The 16371-nt window shown below is 46.9% G+C and overlaps 1 protein-coding gene across 2 annotated transcripts in view; it reads left to right on the forward strand.

Moving 5' to 3' along the window:
- The window catches only part of MYBBP1A (MYB binding protein 1a), a 61254-nt gene that overhangs the window by 16406 nt on the left and 28477 nt on the right, over positions 1 to 16371 (forward strand). For both annotated transcript variants that reach the window (XM_071764844.1, XM_071764846.1), the window contains exons 18-23: positions 608 to 772; positions 1699 to 1856; positions 2322 to 2456; positions 3587 to 3695; positions 6239 to 6370; positions 7543 to 7611. In XM_071764844.1, the coding sequence (XP_071620945.1) occupies positions 608 to 772; positions 1699 to 1856; positions 2322 to 2456; positions 3587 to 3695; positions 6239 to 6370; positions 7543 to 7611 (768 nt within the window). The remainder of the gene's footprint in view (positions 1 to 607; positions 773 to 1698; positions 1857 to 2321; positions 2457 to 3586; positions 3696 to 6238; positions 6371 to 7542; positions 7612 to 16371) is intronic.

Consider the following 16371-nt stretch of genomic DNA (forward strand, 5'->3'; position numbering starts at 1 on the left):
AAGCAGGAGGTCAGGATCTTCAAAGCAAGCTGTGGGAATCAGTCACTTGTTCTTTTATTTATTGTCAGTGTGTCTTGAGTGGTTTAGCTTGTCCAGGGTAGGCTGATAGAGCTTCTATTCCTGCCTGTAATAAACAAGATTGATGTGTGAACTAAAGCACTGAGCTACTGTTAAATGGTCCCTGTATTGGCTGCTCTAGATGGAGGAGTGTGACCTCTGTAGGCCACTCTGGAGACTTCTTGTAGAAGTGTTGGAGTGTGATTTAATGATTCCTATGAAGGCTACAGATGTAGCAACATCTTAACCTCTGTACTGAGGAAGCAACAAGGCAGAGGGAAGGGGTGTCAAAAGCCTCTTCCCTCTCCCAGTCCTCTATCTGTACCTGCTAGTACTGTGCAGCCAGGATTAATCTGGTAGGATTTCTGGATTTCTCCAGATTTCTCCAGAGCTGGATTTCTCATGGGACTGAGCATGTTTTCCCTCCCCATGGTGTTACTTTGGGTCAAGCTACATCCCTACTGCGAGCTTGGTCTTGGCTGGGGTGCTCTCCCCACTGTCTTTTTGAAGTACATAAACTGACATTGGTTTTGCATTCTGAAAACAAAAGGGAGGAGGTGAGAGTGATGAAGAACTGGATGATGAGGCTATGATGGCTCTCGACAAGAACATCTCAGCCCTTTTTGCAGAGCAGCAGAAAAGGATCCAGGCAAAGAAGGATGAGAAGGACAGGATACGGAAAGAGAGGATCCTACGGAGGGACTTCAAGATTAAGGTGGGAGATGAGTGCTTGGTGTGAAGACCTCTGGCTTACTGGCTTGTTAGTTGGAGCTTACTGCATGCCATGAGCTTCTTAACACTAAGCAGCTTGGACATTTTATGTGTGTCAGACTCCTAGAGGTTGGGACTGGATTGTTCTGGCACAGCAAGGTTGTGTTCAGTGACTGGGGCTTCCCATGCCTGCTTCAGAACCAAAACCAAGAGTGTGTTGTCAAGAAGTGAACTCTCTTTTCCAGCTGCTGTTCTGAAATGTTTCTGTTTATTAGATCCCTTCCCAGACCTACCCAAGGGCAGGTCCCTGCCTGTCAGTTTCTGTAAACTGGACAAGCTTGATGTGCCTTAGTGTGACTTGCCTAAAGTTCCTCTGGTAATATTGTAGTTTAAGTTTGTGGGTTTTTTTGTTTGTTTTTTTTTTTTTGCTCCTGATGTTAATAATGTCAGGAATTATGGGTAACACCCTGTAGTTGTTTGGGACTATAGTACTGACTGCAAGCCACCTAATGTCAGCATGGTCCAGGATAGTTGGGCATGCAGGGACAGCTCCAGCCACTCACCTCTAGAATTGTCACATTAGCCAAGATGAAGACTGAATGGTGCAGGGAGTCACTGGTTTTACTGAATTTCCATTCTGATGCTGTGCTCTAAGGGGCTGATTCTCTGCTAGTGCAGTGTCTGGAAGTCAAGAGGGCCTTGGTGGGGTAGGAGCTATCAGCCAGTGGTGCTAAGAGCCATCTCTGCAAAACTGTAGTGGCTGCAGCCTGAGCAGGTGGCAGTGATTCCCATGACTGCTGTTTCTAAATTATATCCCTGCATAGTCTTCCTCAGTCCCTTCCAGATGCTGTGTAGCCCCCTCCAGTCTGAAGGAGCTGCTCTGGGTAGATCCAGTGTGTTTTACACTGATGGCAGTGAGTGTGTTTGCAGGTGCTGGATCTGATTGAAGCATTCCTGATAAAGCAGTCAGAGAATCCCCTGGTGTTTGATGTCATTGAGCCCCTGCTTCGTGTGATTGAACAGTGCATGAGCACAGACTCTGACAAGCAGGAGGTTGACTTCCTCCAGAAAACAGCCAGTATCTTCAGGTAAGTGTCCTCAGTCCTCCAGAGAATGGGTGATGGCTTTTAAGAGACAACAGTGGTGTTGGCTGAAGCCCCTGAGCTGCTCTTTCTAGGATTGAAGATGGCACTTCAAGTGTCAAACCTGTCTGCAGGTGGAAACCTTAAAAGCAAACATTGGTATTGCCCAAGGTAGCTATGTCATTGAATTTCTCCATGGAAAGGGAGGTCTCTGACCTCCTTTCAGACCATGCAACATCTCCCTAGGCTTTGAGTTCCTGCTGTGGCTGGAAGAAAACTCCCAACAAGTTATTATTGAGGCAAGCAGAGTGCAAATTCTCCCTGGGGCCAGAAGTGAGGCATGATACAAGCTGCCCACAGCTAGCCCTGTTTTGATGTGTCTCCCTGAGCTCAGTGATGAGGGCTCAGCCATTGATTCCCTTTCTCTTTCTGAAGGTAATGAGTTTGGGTTTGGTTCTGATCCTCTTTCAGGAACTCTTTGTGCAGAACTAAGCAGTACTGCAAGAGAGTGGATGCTCTGCAGGAAGATTTGCATGCTTTTGTGGAGAGGCTTGTGGAAAAAGCCTGCAAGCACACAAACTCTTCAGTGGCTCTCTATTATTTCAGGTGAGTGTTAAAGGGTTGTCTCTACTCAGTGTTTTTCAGTGGCTGGGCTGTAAGCAGGCCTGATGTTGCATGTGAAAACAGTTTGGAGAGATGGGAGACCTGACAGAGGCTGGGTGCCAGCATCTGTGTCTTACATGAGAACCACTCACTCCTCCTGGCAGTCTGAAGCATTTTCAAACAGTTGTATGTTTTTTGGTGATCAGCCACTATGATAGAGGCTCTGTGATAGAGGAATGGTTGGTAAAGCTTTGCTGATAGTGGTAGGAAGTGGTTCCTGGAGGCTTTGCTGGGGAGTAGTGAGGTGTGTGTGATTCAGTGTGGGGATCAGTGGCATTTCAAGTCCATCTGAAGTGATTGTTTTGCAAATACTCTGGTTACCTGTCTGCATGATAGCACAGTGAGGACAACAACAATAATTATGGGTCCTGACTGTACATGGACCTGTATTCACCCCTTTGCCACTTAATACAGGTGAGTTAGGGTCAGCTCTGTTAGGAAACATAAGTAACCTTGCTGTTTCCTGGTGTAAATAGGAGTGCAGGTGACCAGCAGGCTCTCTTGTGACTCTCTTGTGAATTTCAGGAGGATTTTCCTGCTCTGTCTGGGATTCCTCAGCACAGCTGTGTATGCAGTGGGTACCATGTTCCATGGTCAGCCCTGGGTTGGCTCTGCAGCACACCTGGCCCTTGGCAGTGGAGCTGTGCCCAGTTAACACAGCCTGTTGTGCAAAGCAGCAAGCTGGCTGCATGATCTCACAGGATCTGCCCCAGTTCTCCAGGCACACAGCAGCCTCTGCTGAGAGGGCTGCACTGCAGTGCTGGCTGAGCTCTGCAGGCTCCTGGGCAAATGCCAAAGCCTTCAAGCAGGTAGCCAAAAGCATGAGTTTGAGGAAACCAGGGGCCATGTCTAGCTGGAGGGACAGATAATTAGATGATACAGCCTCATAAGATTTTTTTTTTTTTTTTGTCTCAAGGTTTGGCAAGGGTGGGTTTGATTGAGAGAAGGGACCTTCTCAGATTCTTTATATCCTTGGTACAGAATAAGCTGCCTCCATCACTTGGTATCTGCCCTCAGGTGGTTTTGCAGGGCCACTGTGGTGAATGCTGTGTTCTCCCCTTTTTCTTTTTTAGTGCCTCATTGTACCTACTTAAAGTGTTGAAAGGAAATGTGGCTGATAAGTCATCAACTCCTACACCTCTGCCAGACAAACAGAGCAACACCATCCCACAGGCTCCTCAGGTGAGACAGCAGGCTGCTCTTAAGGCCATCAGGGTTCCATTAAGCCACTTTGCTGAGTGGGTCTTGCTTATCCAGTCTCACTCTCCCTGCTGCCTGCAGACACCTCTCTACGTGACTCTTTTTCCATAAAGCTGTCACATTCTCCATCCTCTCTGGCCCTCATTCTCCTGCCTTTGCAGTGCCTGCTTGCCCACAGCCACCAGGGGCTGCTGCTGTACAGTGGATGCAGGCTAATTGCCTAAGAAGCCTGATGTATATTTATCCTGCTCTCCTGGCTGGTTTGCTGTCTTTTCAGTCAAGCTCCTGGCTGTGTTGTGTTCTGAGAGGCACAGGACACTGTTGGATGAGAGTGAATTCCTTTTCCTCTGAGCTTTGGGCTGAGTTACCTCACAGTGAAGAAAGTCAGGAGCAGCCCTGATTTCAGTGGTAGTTTGCAGAAAAACTCTCTCTCCTTTGGTTGTGCTGTGGGTGTCTGTTACTCAGGGAGCCTCACTGTGTGCTTCCCTTTCACCTCCTGAATTTCACAGCTTGCTGAATTTGGGGACTCTTTATGTTTTGCCCAGCCCAGTCACCTCCAGCAGTCACCTGGCAAGTGGTGTTTTACCAGCTGGTCTGATACTTGCCTCTGAACCTCTCAAATAGTGGGCAGGAATTAGTACCTTAATGCTGTTGACATTTTTTTGGGGGGGCAGAAAAATAAACAGGGCTTCCTCATGACAAGGAAAGAGCCTGGAAATTACAAAGGTTGAGATAAAATTAGGTGCTGAAAAGACAGGCAGTGTTTCTAAGGCTTAGTGAGAGACTCTGAGTGTTCATCTGAGCAGCTCTTGTTCTGTGTTGAGCCTTTTTGGAAAGAAAAAACAGAAATCTGTGGGTAATACAAACAACACACCTTGAGGCTAGACTGAGACATGCTTCAGAGCATCCTTTTGCTTCCTTGGGGAAGGTTGTTATTCCTACAGGAGAGAGCTCTGGTTTTGATCAGCCAAGGACTCAGGCACCAGCTGAAGGAGTTGCTGGTTGAGGGGATGCATTTCAGTTTGTGTGATGCTGCTGGTGCTGACCTTGTGTTGGAAGTTTTGCAGTGAGGAACCAGAGACAAAGGTGTGGTGTGTTTCCTTTGTGAGCATCACCTGGAGCTCTTCAGGAAGCAGCACAGTAATGGAAAATGGAAATGTATTCCATTTCCACAGTAATGGAAATGGAGCAGGCCCTATGGTGCAGTAGCCAAATTTATGGGAAAAGTTGTTACAAGAGAAGAAAGTGTTGACTCTACACAATCTGCATGGGAGGAGCAATCCATTTTTCCCCTGCAGATGTGTGTGGCACATAAGGATTAAATATGGACACTGGAAAACTGGGGTCATGTGTCTCAGGATCCATCTCCTGAAAGGATCCAACTCCCTGAAAGGAGGTTGGAGCCAGGGGGGGGTTGGGCTCTTTTCCCAGGCAACTCTCAGCAAGACAAGAGGGCACAAGAGGTCTCAAGTTGTGCCAGGGGAGGTTTAGGTTGGACATGAGAAAGAATTTCTTTCTGGAGAGGGTGATCAGCCATTGGAATGGGCTGCCCAGGGAAGGGGTGGATTCTCCATCCCTGGAGGTATTTCAAAAGAGCCTGGATGTGGCACTCAGTGCCATGGGCTGGGAACCACGGGGGGAGTGGAGCAAGGGTTGGACTTGATGAGCTCTGAGGTCCCTTCCAACCCAGCCAATTCTATGATTCTAGGATTCCTCTGTTCTTCTCTTGCCTGTGTTCAGCTGCAGTAGAACTGGGGAGTGTGACCTCAGGAGAGGACACAGCATTCACACAGCTTTCATCTGCTGCATGACCATGGGAACTGTTTGGGCAGAGCTTTTGCAAAAGGCCCATTGTGAAGCTCACAGCTTTGACCTCCTGGGCCTTAGTGGGTTTTTTCCTCCCAGAGAGCTGTGCTTCCCTGGCAATATGAGAAGAGTCAGGAATGTTGGGATAGGATGCTCCAAGCACTTTGCTTTCCATTCAGCCCTGTGGGGTTGGTGTAGATCCTGAGCAGGTCTTGTTCCCCAGCAGAGGGGGATGTTGGAGTGTTCATGCAGTTCTGTGACTGCTGGATCCTATCAGACTTGGGGTTTGTCTTCTGGGTACCAGGAGGTCCTGGCCATAGCTGCCAAGTGCACATAGGTCTGGGTATCTACATACATTTGATACCTATAGATTCAGGTAGCTCTGAGAACACCACATGAACAGCATGGCTGCTGCAGGTTGCTCTGTGAGTGCTCTGTGAACTTGCTGTGTGTTAGATATGTCCAGCACAAACCTGGAAGCACAGCCCCTACACTCCACACTATCCTATAGGCAGTGCATGTGCTTATACTGCTGTTGGTACTGGGGGGAGCATGTTTGGGACCCTTTTTGTTGTTTCTTCATGGTTCTGGGTTGCATCTTGTAGACCCACATCCTACCCAGGAATGTCCAGTTTTGGGTGTATAGAATCTCCAGGTCTTCATCCTTGTGTCTCAATGGAGCTTTTTTTTGTTGTTGTTCTGGTTTTTTTCCCCTCTAGCTTTTGAGCACAGGGTGTTTGGATCTGGAGAGGGTGACTGGAATATATCAGCAAGCACTGACACAATTCTTGACTAAAAGGAACAGTGCCCTCACCTGCTCCATGTTCCATGATCTCTTCAAACGCTTCCCGGTAAGCACTGTGACTGTGTGGCATCTCCTGCTGGCTCCAGAGGACACTTGGAATGCTGGGGGAAGGAGGGAGAGAAACTTTCCCACTTTTTTATGGGCTTTTAAAACTGCTGCAAGGTTTCCTAGGATCTTTGCCTCCTCAGTTCTCTGTGTTTTGATGGCAACACTTGCAGAAGGCCAGGATCTTGTTAATGGTTTGGACTGGGATACTGCATGGAGAACAGGAGTCACAGAGACATTCTGATTGGGAAAGACCTTTAAGGTCAAGTCCAACTTGCCAACCTGCTAAGTCCACCCATAAAACATATTCCTCAGCACCATATCTACTCATCTTTTAAATCCCTCCAGGGATGGTGACTCAGCCACATCCCTGCACAGCCTGCTCCAATGCTCTTCTGGTGAATAAATTTTTCCTGATACCCAATCTAAACCTCCCCTGGTGCAACGTGAGGCTATTTCATCCTTGTTATTTGGGAGAGGAAACTGACACCCACCTCACTACAACCCCCATCCAGGTAGCTGTAGAGAGCAGGAAGGTCTCCCCTGAGCCTCCTTTATCTCCAGGCTGAACACTCCCAGGATGCAGGTGAACAGAAGGCTGCTCTGTAAAGCATAGCTTGGGAAGCCCTAATTTTTTACCAGTATTCAAGACAAATGGATGAGCAAGGTTTGCAAGGTTTTCTCCTCTAGAAAAGTTGTTTTGATCAAGACTTTGTGTCAGGGGCCAGATTTAAGGTAACCTGTCTCCAAGGGGAATTTTCTCCTGGCACAGTTGTTTCTGGTCCCTCCAAGCTCTGATGTTCTCCAGTCTAACTCAGCATGTTCTCCTTTGCCTCTGGGACTGTTTCTCTGAAGTGAACTGCCTACATAAAGTGTCAGGCAGATGCAGTCATCAATCAGGAAGCAGGCAGATCACAGGAGATTAAATCTTTGCCTGATTTTTCCAATATTAAAGTTTTGCTGCTGATTGTGTTTTGATCAAGATTTCACTCCAGGCTGGTATTGAGCAAAGCTGTTGATTTTCAAGTAAACTGTTGATTCTCTGGGCACTTTTTTCCTGTAACATTTTCATCTCATTCAAGAAGCTGTGTAAAATCTAGAATGTTTTGCTTGAAAAACAAACCTGTCTGTCAGCAAACCACTAATAAGAGACTGGGTCTTTCTTTGTTACAGATCATGTGTAAGCCATTAGTAGATACTCTTGTCAAATCTATCACAGCAGGAGCCAGGCAACATCAGCAGGTAAGCAAGCAAGCAAGCAAACAAAGCTCTATTAAATAGTCAGTTGGAGAAGTAATTTAATCGTGGCAGCTCAGATGATGCTTAATATGCTGGTTTTTGCCTTTGTGGTTGCCCAATTTTGAGAAGTGGGCTTCCTGGGGGGCTTTTGGAAATACTTCCTTAATGCTTCAGGTGTGTAACTGTAGTTGTGGAAGTTGTTTATTTATTCCCAGTCCTGGGGGTGCTTTGGTAGCATCTCCTTTAGAAACTACCTGCAGCTTTCAGGGTTAAGTTTAGATTCCTTCAGTGACTTATTCCTTGATTACTTTCTTATTGCTGAGATGTTCCTGTTTTAATGTAGCCCATTCTAATCCTTGCCACCTAATGCTAACTCCAGGTTAGCTGCTTGTGTCTGTTCTGTGCCTTTTCTAGGCCATGTCCTGTGTCTAGTTTAAAACCACCTGAACTATAGATCAGATTTTTTGATGCTTGGTTGAATGTGCCTAACACAAAATTAACAGAGCCTTACAGAACACGTCAGGGTGACTGCACAGCTCACTCTGCTGCATGAGCAGGGAATCCTGGCTGGATTTTCTTTGCAGTTGGGGTGCTTTCCACCAAAACCCCTCAGGCCACAAGCACCGTGTCTCAAACTTTCCCATCCCCCAGCTGTAACATGCATCTGTCCCCTGCAGAAGTGCATCCTGGAGCAATTTTTCTGTTTCAGAAATACCCATTTTATTGTTTCTGATTGTTGGAGTGGATGTGTTAACAGTAAGGCTGCTTTACATTGTCAGTGAAAACTGCATTTCAGGCTCTTTTACCCAAAAGAAAAGGCTCTGATTTGAACAACTTAAAAAAAAAAAAAAAGGTGAATTAAGCCATTAGTAATTTCAGTGGGTAGAAATAAGGATGTGTTACACAAATAACAAACAAATTAATTACTAGGCACGTACTTGATCCCATCCTCAAGAGACCAAGAACAGCATTTCAAGCAGACAGCTTCATTTATCTGGTATTTGGTTCCCCACAGGGAATAGCATTGTCCTTCTTTGATAACTCTGGGCTTCCAGATTTATCTGCTCAAGCTTTGTTTCCAGAGCCTGTTTATCTGGGGTGGGAGGAGTAGGGGAGGATGTGCAGTGCACTGTGTGGGGGAGACCAGATAGAGAACAGGGATCTATTACTGTTTAAACAGTGGCAGCATGATGCTATGGAAAGGCTGGAGTTGTGCTTTGTTTTGTTTTTTGCAGACTGCTTCCTTTTCAGGAATTCTGCAATCATCAAGGGTCCAATTTGCCAGTTTTCCAGTTGAATTTTCCCACTGATTCTCAGTGCAAATGTGCTTTGGTGGTATCCTAGGGGGTAAAGCAGTGGGTGTAACATCTCTGGAGCCTCTGCAGCTTCTGGCAGCCCTTGGGCAAGTGAAGTAAAGGGGCTCAGCTACCAGCAGCTGTCCTCACTCAGTCCTGAAGACACAAAGGGTCTCCTGATACCCTGACTTAACCATCAGGGTTGGCCAGAGAGGCAAGTAGGCTCCCATTTTCAGCCCCTGAATATGAGTGTCCAGTCATTAAACTAGCACAGTCCCAGAGACTTGAGGCTTCATTCCCCTTCTAACACTCCTGTTATTAATGCTGATGGTGCTGGCTGGGCCTGCTGCCTCTGGATGAACCACTGACCCCACTCTGATTTTGACTTTTTGGCCCTGCAGATCCCTTTGGCAGGGAGTCCTCTGGGCCATGCTGGCTGGGGGGCTGGTAATGAACCCTGGGCTCTGGCCCAACAGGCCTGCTGGCCACTGGCCCAGCTTTGGATGGAGGCCTTTCCCAGGGGGTGGGAGAAGGGCATGCACCTTCAAATTGAGTTTTTTACTAAGTTTGCACAAAAGGAAAAGTGGTTCAGGAGGAGGAAGATGTAAAGGTGGTGGTTTGTTGTTTGGGTTTTTTTTGTCTCCTTCCTCCTCACCCTGAGCTCTGGGGAATTTGTGGGTGCAGCATGGAGGCAGGGGGGCTGTTCCATCTCTCAGCCACACTGCTCCCTGAATACTTTTAAGGCAAGGTGGTATTTACATGTCCAGCTTTTACATCAGGGATCTCTGCTCTGTCTGGGTCCTCTGGTGTAAAGCCCAAGTGGATCACTGGTGGCCCTGGACTGACCTGGTTGAGGTGAATTGCAGCAACATTTCCTGTGTGCTCAGCAAGCCTGGACCTTCCCAGGCTTTTGTCAAGAGACAGCACACCCAGACTCCATGTGAAATCTTCTAGTGCCTGCTGTTGGTGGCTGCTGCAGTGTCAAACTCAATTTCTGGGCAGTTGTCACTGAGAGCAGATCCTCCAGGAAAGGCAGGAGCTGTTGTGATGCTGCTCAGCTGGCAGTGGCTTGGAGAGGAGTAGCCTGGGCTCTCCAGCCCCAGCCACTTGTCCTGACCCTGGGGACCTTGCTGGCTGTCTGCTGCCCAAGTGTTTATGCAGTTGCATTGTAAGATGGAGATGAGGATGATTTGGCTGAAAACATACCTTCCCCTTGCTCACATCCTTTTTTTCCCCTTTTACTGTGTTAAAACTACTTTTGGTTTATTCACTGAGCTTTTTCAGAGTGAGTAGAGGGACAGGAGTGGCTAGGTGAAAGCTGGGGTTTGTTTCTGAAAATAGCAATGTTTGTTAATGTGGAATTATGGCTTCTGTAGACTGGAAAATACTGGAAAGCAGAGTTTGTCTGTGTGGACTGCTGGCTGAGCTGATCCAGCTCAGTCTTGGGTTGCTGCAGCCTTTCTGCCCATCCTGTCTCACCTCCAAATCCCAGAGAACATGGAACCCTCAGCAGCAGTGTTGTGTCTGTAAAGAGAGGTGTTTGTAGCTATCTGCTCTTCTGGGAGGTTCATTTCTTTGGCCTGTGTGATAGCTGTAGAGAAAGAAGGTAGCCAAAGGCAAGTTTATCAGAGGGTGCATCTTGTAAAGCTTAATAGAAAAAAAAAAAAAGAAAAAAGGAAGCTTTAGAACAAAAGCTTTAGTGTGGCTGACATCAAGTCAGTCCTTTTCCTCTGCCACTGTTCCTACATGCCTGGAGCAGCAGTAAGGTTGTTCACCTTCCTTCTGAAGTCATTTGTGAGATAAAATGCCCAGAGTTTGGGAAGTCAGAGCTCTTAAGGCAGTTTTAAGCCTGGCTCACAGTGGTTGGGTTGGTGGCTTTTCCTAGCAGTAAGCTCAGCCTGTTAACAAGTTGTAAACTGGAGAAGTGAATTTGCAGTGGTCTTACTGAGCTTGAAACTGAAGTTTGTACACGTGGCCCTGATATTACTCCTGCACTGTGGGTGCCTGCAGGAGACAGCAGCACAGCAGTGTCCCTGGAAAAGGAAAGAGCTGAAGAGATGGGTGTCACTTGTGAGCAGGGGAAGGAAGATGCTTGACCAGGGAAGGGAGATTGTTATCCCACTTGGACTTCCTTAAATACCTCTTTAAACCCAAATTTAAAAAAGTACAAGATGAAGATCTGACAGTGGATCTGCAAAGTCTCCTTGTGACAGACAATTCGTGCATCTGAGTTGGACTTCTCACCTTTTGTGAGATGAAATGCACTGTGAGTGACTCAAAGGTTGGACTGGATGATCTTGGAGGTCTCTTCCAACCCAAACATTCTGCCAGACTGGCAGCTGGTGCTTTGAATTGTGTTACCTGTTAGCTGGCCTATTTTTCCAGCTTTCCATTTCTTGAAGTGTGGAGCTGAAGAAGACAGACTGCTGGCCCCAAGGTGCCTGCTGGCAAGTTAAAATGCTCCAGACTTTTCAGAACTGAACACAGTCATGTTTGGATGAAGAAAATCTGGTGGGTTTTGCTGTGGTTTGTTTTTCTTCTATACATACACTACAGTAGCAGTCAGATCTTTTTCCTCAACTCTTGCTCATCCTTGCTTTCCCATCTGTATAATTTCAACCAACATATAACTTAAAGCTGCACTGTCTTCTCCTCAGAATGTGGCCTGCCAGGTGCCTGTGGTGGGTTCCTGTAGAAAGAAGTGAGTAGTAACTAGATGAAATCACTAGATTGTAAGCAGCTACAGTGAAGCTTTCCAAGAGGACCTTTAGTGCCTGGGAAGTGCTGCAAGTAAAAAAGAAAGGTGGTGAAGAATGAAAATTTTTGGATGGTCTAATCCAGCTTCTGTGAGGCAGTTCTGAAGCCTGAGGTCCTGAAAATCAGTCCCACTGGGACCTTGTCAGTGCTGTGATGGCCAGCAAAATGCTGTCAGTGGGAGGAAATGGAACCAGTGCCCACATCACAACCTTTTTATACATAGAGAGAGATTTCATAGAATCATAGAATCCTAGGGGTTGGAAGGGACCTCAAAAGATCATCTAGTCCAACCCCCCCTGCCAGAGCAGGGCCCCCTAGAGTACATCCCCTAGGAACGTGTCCAGGTGGGTTTTGAATGTCTCCAGTGAAGGAGACTCCACAACCCCCCTGGGCAGCCTGTTCCAGGGCTCTGTCACCCTTACAGTAAAAAAATTTTTTCTGATACTCAACTTGAACCTCCTATGCTCCAATTTACACCCATTACCCCTTGTCCTATCACTGGTCACCACTGAGAAAAGCCTAACTCCATCTCCCTGACACTCACCCCTTACATATTTGAAAACATTGATGAGGTCACCTCTCAGTCTCCTTTTAGTGAGAAGGTGCTTACACCTCAGTGCAGTGTAGCTGACCCCATGCCAGCAGGCATACCTGCTTCCATACCTGTGCTCCAAGTAGCTCAGGGCTGAAGGACAGCTGGGGAGGTAGCTTTCAATTTTAAGAGTGGGATGGGAAAATGCCAGATCATCAGAAAGAGAGCTCATGCTCCACCTTTGAGTTGACCTGGTGCTAATACACTGCATTAAGCTCCTGGCACAGATTTTGCATTGGCACTGCAAAGCCCTGCAGTGAGCCAGGCAGAACGTGTGTGGTGCTGAGAGGTGGAGGAGGCTTTGCTGTTTTGTTGAGTAAGGATGTTGCTGGCAGCTTCCCCAAGCACCAGACACATTCTCTTGAATTCTGTTTATAAAAGAGGTGTGTGTGTGTGAGCTTATTCTCATTTCCTCCTTTCTTCATTCAATTTGATCTTGCTACCACAATTGTTCTCCAGGAGATCTTGACCTTCACATTACTTCCTCGTGCCTTGTTTCAGGGGGTGCATTCTTCTTCCATACAGACAAAAGGCTTGGGGGTTTTTTTTGGCCTGTGCTGGTGGAACATAAAGCAGGGATCAAGATGTGTTTAATTTAATGATTCAGCTACATACCTGGACCCTCCTGGGCCCTAGGTGGGGAATGTCTTCCTGGTTTATTTTTAGCAGCATCAATACAATGAGCACTAACACCTCCTTCCCCAACTCTGGGCAGTCTTGGGCTGTTCCTCTGGTGCTTTTTTTATTGTACTGAGGTTCTTCCTGCAGTGCTTTTCCCCTCATTCTCACTCCTGCTGAGGCTGCCAGAAGACTGGATGAGTCCATGAACTAATGCTTCTACCCTAAAAACTTACTTTTTTTTTAGTCTGAGGATCAGGTGAAGAAGGAGAGGTGTTGCTGGTTGCATTGCAGTACCCAGGCAGAGCTCTGTGAGCTGGAACAGGCTGAAACACCTCTGGATGTGGTTGGAACAAGCATGCTTTTCCCTGGGAAATACTTCTGGTTGACCAGTGGGATTGGAACCAGTTGGGAAGGGAAGACCACTACATGAAACACCCCCAGCTGCCAGGAGTCAGGTGTTGTCCCTATCTCACTTGTACTGGCAGACACTGAGTACTCTCAGGCTGTAGCTTTTTCTTAGGGTTTAGGCAATGATTTGGTACCTGTCCCTTGTTCTTTTCCTTTGGGCAAGGCACTAGGAGTGTACATTTCAACACAAATTACTTAAGAGCCTTTGCAATTATTTTTTCACTGTGCTCAGACATCAGTTTGGATACAGAGCCACAGAATGTCTTTGGTTGGAAGAGACCTTCAAGATCATCCAGTCCAACCTTTGACCAACAGTAAGCTCAGCACTAAACCATGTCCCTTAGAACCAGGTCCACACATACCCCCAGGGATGGAGACTCCACCACTGCCCTGGGCAGACTATTCCAATGTTTGACAACCCTTTCAGTGAAAAAATGTTTCCTGATACCCATCCTAAACTTCTCTTGGTGTAGCTTGCATCCATTTCTTCTTATTTACATTTAAAGCTCTAATGCTTAAGGATGTTGCAGTAGCTGGAATCATGATGATGCTGTATTTGTCCATCAAGTGAAGTTTATTTTCTGTAATTTGGCTACAACTCTGCAAAGCTGATGTAAGCACAGAGCTGTCATGAAACTAATAAAAGTCATTTAACTTAGTGTGGAGATGAGAATGGGCACTGAGACAGAGTTCAAGATGTCATCTTATGTCATTAATATTTCAAAATGTGTTTTTATAAAGTAGGCTGTGACAAGGAACCCTTTAAGATCTATCTAATAGAAAGTGTATTTTAGGTAAGTTGCTAATTAATCTTGGTGCTTTGGCAGTCTCCCCAAAGGGATCAAATGTATATAGACATAATTTTTACAGAGCTGAAGCAATTCCCTGCCAGAGCTGCCATCACCAGAAGGGTAAAATATGATCACAAAGTCCTGCCAAAAAGGTCTTGGCTGCTTGACAGTTATCCTTCTGAACAGCTTATGTTCTGTGTAAATATCTAAGTTAAAAAGTAATTAAACTTTCATGTAGCAAGAACAGTAAAAGCAGAGCAAAGCTTCAGAAGCCAGCACCCCTCTGCATGTGTGTGTGGGAGTGCTGCTCCTCCTGCTGAGACAGATGAATGGATCACTGCACCCTTCCTTGCCTCTGTTCTCACAGTTTCCAGCAGGTGGTACAGGGAAAGACTTGCTATGGAATGTTCTGCATAAGCTGGTACTAATAATGAAGGAAAATAAACCTCCCCAGGTTAAGTACCAGCACCAGTCCAGCTCTACCTCCTTCCCAGCAGAGAACTGAGCTGCTGATGCTAGCAAAGCACTGGAAGGTGCAGAGCATCATAGAATCACAGAATCATAGAACTGGCTGGGTTGGAAGGGAGCTCAGAGCTCATCAAGTCCAACCCTTGATCCACTCCCCCCGTGGTTCCCAGCCCATGGCACTGAGTGCCACATCCAGGCTCTTTTGAAATATCTCCAGGGATGGAGAATCCACCCCTTCCCTGGGCAGCCCATTCCAATGGCTGATCACCCTCTCCCGAAAGAAATTCTTTCTCATGTCCAACCTAAACCTCCCCTGGCACAACTTGAGACCTCTTGTGCCCTCTTGTCTTGCTGAGAGTTGCCTGGGAAAAGAGCCCAACCCCCCTCTGGCTCCAACCTCCTTTCAGGGACTTGGAGAGAGTGATGAGGTCTCCCCTGAGCCTCCTCTTCTCCAGCCTCAACACCCCCAGCTCCCTCAGCCCTTCCTCACAGGACTTGTGCTGGATCCCTTCCCAGCCTCCTTGCTCTTCTCTGGACCTGCTCCAGCACCTCAATCTCCTTCCTGAGCTGAGGGGCCCAGAACTGGACACAGGACTCAAGCTGTGGCCTCCCCAGGGCTGAGCACAGGGGCAGAATCCCTTCCCTGGACCTGCTGGCCACGCTGTTCCTGACACAGCCCAGGATGCCATTGGCCTTTTTTGGCTACCTGGGCACACTGCTGGCTCCTCTTCAGCTTACTGTCAGTCCTCCATCCCCTTGGCAGAGGACACTGTTTCTGTGTCCTCTGTAGAGGTGGCACTGGGGGGAGGGCTCATCCCGGGGTCTCTATGAGGTGAGTAGAGCTTCAGAGGTTGAGTTACCCACAGGCAGTGACAGCTTCTTGGGGGACAGAGTCTTAACAGTGGCTGTTGCCTTCAGACTTCTTCCTTTTTATCTTCCTCTGCTCGGTGTGCACCCTCTCTTCATTGAAGAGAAGTTATTTGCAGCTGGAAAATGTATTTCACATTGACATGCTTTGAACTCCAGGCAGTATCCTGTTCCTGGTTTTGTTTTGTGTAAGGAGATGGTCAAGGAGAGGCTGTGCTTTGCAAGGTAAAGCTCAACTCTGGGTGAGCTTTTGCACATTTTTGAGCTATGTGATCATGAGCCAGCACAGCCCTGTGACATGTGTTATCTCTAGGTATGTAAACTGTCCCTCTGAACTCAAAAGGGGAAACCATTGAATGCCTAAAGTGCTTTGCTGGGTCAGGGCCAGAGTGCTCTGCATTCTGGGGCAGAGATTTTTAATTCTTAGGCCTTTAGGATGCTGGGGAATGTGGACTGTTGCATCCCAACCTTTCATTTCTGAGAGCTTCTCTTGCCCTGGGAGAGCTCAAAGAAACTATTTACCTTTGGTGGACTGGAGGACATACACAACACCTATAAATAGTCTCTGATACTCTTTGGAAAGGTGTCTGATGCCATACTAAAATGTATCCCTTTCTGCTGAACTGCTTTATAAGCCAGTTGCTGTCTCCCTTTCCTCTGACTTGTGTGAGATGGTTGAAAATTTTAAAAAATCTGTTTAAATTTTTCAGGTCCTCCTGACTGCATTTAAGCTGAGTGCTTGAAATCCCATGGCATGATTTTTGAGTTGTGTTTGCATCAAAGACTTTGTGTGCTTGTGGTGTATTTCAGTGAAAAAAATGCCCCTGAGTCTGCAGGCTCTCTTTGGAGCATCATGTGTGTTATTAGCTGTTTGGGTTTGGTTTTTGGTTTTTTCCACTGTTTATTTTTTTGTTGTATTTCTTGGTGCCTTTTAACTGTCTTTTGCAAAAAGTGCCTGGCAGAT

This window comes from Heliangelus exortis, chromosome 21 (genome assembly GCF_036169615.1).
Source record: "Heliangelus exortis chromosome 21, bHelExo1.hap1, whole genome shotgun sequence".
In the NCBI taxonomy this organism is placed as follows: domain Eukaryota; kingdom Metazoa; phylum Chordata; class Aves; order Apodiformes; family Trochilidae; genus Heliangelus; species Heliangelus exortis.